The 3,938-nt window shown below is 41.0% G+C and overlaps 1 protein-coding gene across 1 annotated transcript; it reads right to left on the minus strand.

Moving 5' to 3' along the window:
- Positions 1-1,405: 1,405 nt before the first annotated feature.
- On the minus strand, positions 1,406-3,561 carry sstr3 (somatostatin receptor 3). The gene has a single exon (XM_073832572.1). It carries the CDS (start codon positions 3,531-3,533, stop codon positions 2,100-2,102), a length of 1,434 nt encoding a protein of 477 aa, XP_073688673.1. The 5' UTR covers positions 3,534-3,561; the 3' UTR covers positions 1,406-2,099.
- Positions 3,562-3,938: the final 377 nt, after the last annotated feature.

Raw genomic sequence — 3,938 nt, forward strand, 5'->3', positions numbered from 1 at the left:
TTATTGAATGGATTCAGATGTTAGTAACGTGGATCACTTTATGGTGTTTTTAGTATAGTGTTGTTTTTTGTACTTGTGGACATACTCACTATAAATGAGGGCTGCCCTCGACTAAAGATGTTTCTGGTCGACTAGTCTGCATTTTAAGCGTTAGTCGACTATTAGTTGCACGTTTATTATTAAACCATGAAAATCTAAATATTGAGCCTTTAATTGCCTACATAGCCTAAGAAGCGCTCAAGCGCACAAAAAAGATTGCCACAGTGCACTAGTAGATCTAACAATTAAGAATGTGTCAGGGAAAAACAGCAAGGAGACTGCATTAACGTTTTAATACTTTGTTGATAAACTACTGCTTTCTTTGTTTTCGGCTTAAGAGATGAAGTCTGTGACTAGTGGATGCGCTTGTATGCATGTTTCATACGGATTACATAATCTGAGAATTTTTGTTTTCTATTTAAATCTGTTCATTTAAAATTAGATATTTCACTCTCTATAGACATATTTTCATGTCAGTAAGGCAAGTATACACAGAGTTTATAAGTTTCGCACTCAAGTTCACAGAGGGCGAAATGACAGGAAGCATATCTGGTTTGCTTTAATTATTTTACAAAAGCTCAAAGTTTCATTATTTTGAGTGCATACAAATAAACAGAGTCTTTACAGATTAAAAAGATGTGTTACTTTTATCTGTATGACCAAAATGACGGAGTATTTTAAGAACACTTCAATAGCGCACCTTAGATTGAGCGGCCATGTAAAGTTGCTACTATTTACATCTTTATGATGAAAGCCATATTTGAGGTCATTGAATGATAGGAGAGCAGGTGAGCATTTGGATGTCCTGCCCAATGTACTATATTACAACATAAACCAGACGTTAATGACCTGTCCATCACAGATTGCATGACTTCGCCATTTCCTGTGGAGGTTTTTTCTGTGACTAAGAAACTTTTGTCTCGTCTCGTCGACTAAGGGTTTGTCAGCTATTAGGGGCAGCCCTACTATAAATTGTCATCGTATGGAAAAGCTACATGAATTATCTTTTTGTGTTTCTCTGAAAAAAGAAAGCCATACATTTTTGGAATGATATAAGGATGAGTAAATAATGTCAATTTTAGGTAAACCTTCGCCTTAAGCTGAATACCTGAGTGTGTATTTTCCCTTTTAGGGTGAGATAGGTAAGGGGGTAGTTGGGACAGAATTTATCATTGGTTAAATCTGGGTGTTAGTCCCCCTGCACAACCTGATTCATAAAGTAATGCAAAACATAAATATAAATTCTTTGGGACATTCATTCTAACAGTGGTGCATTAACAGTAAAATAATATATATCATTTTTTTAAGACTCCCTCATAAATAGATTACAATCTGGATAATGAACATTCAGTTTTAAAACTGAGAATCATTTGTTACATATCTGTGTAATATTTTAAAAGTGCCATTAAACAAGAACACAATTGAAAGGCAGCATACAAATGTATAATATAACAATGCGTATGTAGAGTTCGAAGACCTGTTTGCAACAGATTTCAATTAGAGTACAATACTTTTACAAGTAAGGCAAAGATCACATACAAAATACATTTACAGAAAACTACAAGCTGATGTAGGAATTTGTGTAGTGTATAACTGTTTACCTTTGTACATGTACAAAATTTCCATTTTTTGCCACATGGTAGTATGCTACAATCTCACTTAGTATGTTCACATGCACGAGCAAAAGTGCATGTAAATGTACTTGGTGATCTAGTGCCCAGTCGTAGCCATGGATGCATTGCATTGATTAAATCTCCTAAACAAATTTAGAAAAAGGCACGCAGATGCTTCACATATAGTGGTGCTGGTCCCATATAGGTACTGATACCATGGAATGCTGCTGATCCTTGTTTTGATTTGCCAAGTCCTAAAATAAGGCAAAATTCATTGTGACTTTTCAAATTGTGTACACTTCCATACTATAAAGTCTAATTAGGAGGAGGAAATTTCATAGACATGAAAACGAGTTGATAGATTTCAGGACCACAAACTGAAAAGAGCTCAGGGAGGCATATACAATAATACTGTTTTTTTTTCTCCAGCTGACACATATCGCAAGTTTACAAGTAGCTGATCTCCAGTGAGGTGTTCTTTTCCACCGGTTCCTCTGGCAGTGTTTTCACATTCCCATTTTTAGCCCCATTCAGCAGAGTTGCAGAAGGTCCAAAGCCTGGTCCCTTACTAACAACATCCCCGCCTGTGCCTCTCCTTTCTGGGGAACAAGACTCAGAAACCCCAGAGGGTCTCTCTGAGAAAAGCGCTCGGGTACTTTCAGGTTGTCCGCTTCCGTTTCCATTCTGAGTAATCCTGCAGATTTCAGTCATCTCCGTAACTTCCTCCCTGTACTCTTCTTCTTCCTCATCCTCTTCATCCTTCACAGCTCTTCTAAGGCTTTCCCTGGGCATCAGCACTCTTCGTCGTTCCTCTTGATGCTGCTGCTCAGTGGGCTCGTGGTTCTCGACCCTTCGAGATGAGCGGCACAGAGCCTTTCGAAATCCCCGCTTGAAGTTGTCTGAAAGGAAGCCGTACACAATAGGGTTAGCGCAGCTGTTGGCGTACGACAGTACCACTACAAAAAGATGCAGACCTTGGGGCTCGTCCCGGAGGGATTCCACCAGGTTTATGATGTTGAGAGCGTAAAACGGCATCCAGCAGAAAACAAACACGGCCACTACTATCACGACCATTCGTGTGACTTTACGCTCCGACTTGCGGCGTTTGGTTGAAGTGGCATGAACCTTCTTTCCCGAGCTGCGAATTTTGATCACAATTAGGAGATAGCACATACAGATGACTAGCAAGGGAAAGAAAAAGCCAACTGTGGAGGTATAGATGATAAATGCCGCTCCCCAGATGTTGGCTGGCTCTGGCCATATGATGTTGCAGATGCCTCCTTCCCGTTGCACGTTTGCGAAAATCACCACAGGCAAGACTACTAAAAAGGAGACGGCCCAGATTGTTCCATTCACCGCCTTGGCCACTTGTGGTCGCCTCCATTTTGACGACCGAATGGGATGAACCACAGCCAGGTAGCGATCGATGCTCATCACGGTGAGGCAGAAGATGCTGGTGAACTGGTTAATGCCGTCGACGGTCATGACCAACCTGCACGTGAACGAGCCGAAGGGCCAGGAGTGCATGGCGTTCTGCACGGCGAGGAACGGAAGGCCCAGCATGAAGAGCTCATCGGCTATAGCTAGATTCAGGATGTAAATGTTGGTCACTGACTCTGTCTTGGAGTAGTGGAGGACGATGTGGATGACGAGTGAGTTTCCTCCCAGGCCGACGATGCAGACGATGATGTAAATAAGAGGGATGAGGATTCCTGCCATGCTTGTTCCTGCTCGGTTGCCTGCATCTGTCCCATTAGTGCAGTTTGAAGCATTGAGGGAGCAAGTGTCATTGAGAACGCTCTCGTTAAGGAGGAAACCAGGAATGGAGCTGTTGCCCCATAAGGCCAGCACAGCAGAGGCGTCTACTGAGGTCAGCTCCATCTCAGTCTCTTGCCGTCACTGCCTTCAGCTGGGGGCCATTGTCCTGCACAGAGAACAACCACAAACTATCATTTCTCTCTCAATGCACTCTCACATTCAATAAATGCATAATCTACAGACAAAGGCACTATTGTTAGGAAGTTTGTTTCACACTGTTTTAGCACATCTGAATCTAGCTTACCAAGTGAAAACATACAATAGACTAGACCAGTGGTTTTTAACCTTTCTGACTCCAACAGCCAAGACAATATTCAACAGCCCACATTTATTTAATGCCAGACATGACAAAGACGCCTTTTGAAATGTCCTTAAAACATGAAATCCATTTTTTAACAAAATGTAGCATAAATAATAATTACTAGATGTTTTTTGACATTGTTAAAAAATGATAAAAAAAATTAATTC

The sequence above is a fragment of the Garra rufa genome, chromosome 1 (assembly GCF_049309525.1).
Source record: "Garra rufa chromosome 1, GarRuf1.0, whole genome shotgun sequence".
Lineage (NCBI taxonomy): Eukaryota > Metazoa > Chordata > Actinopteri > Cypriniformes > Cyprinidae > Garra > Garra rufa.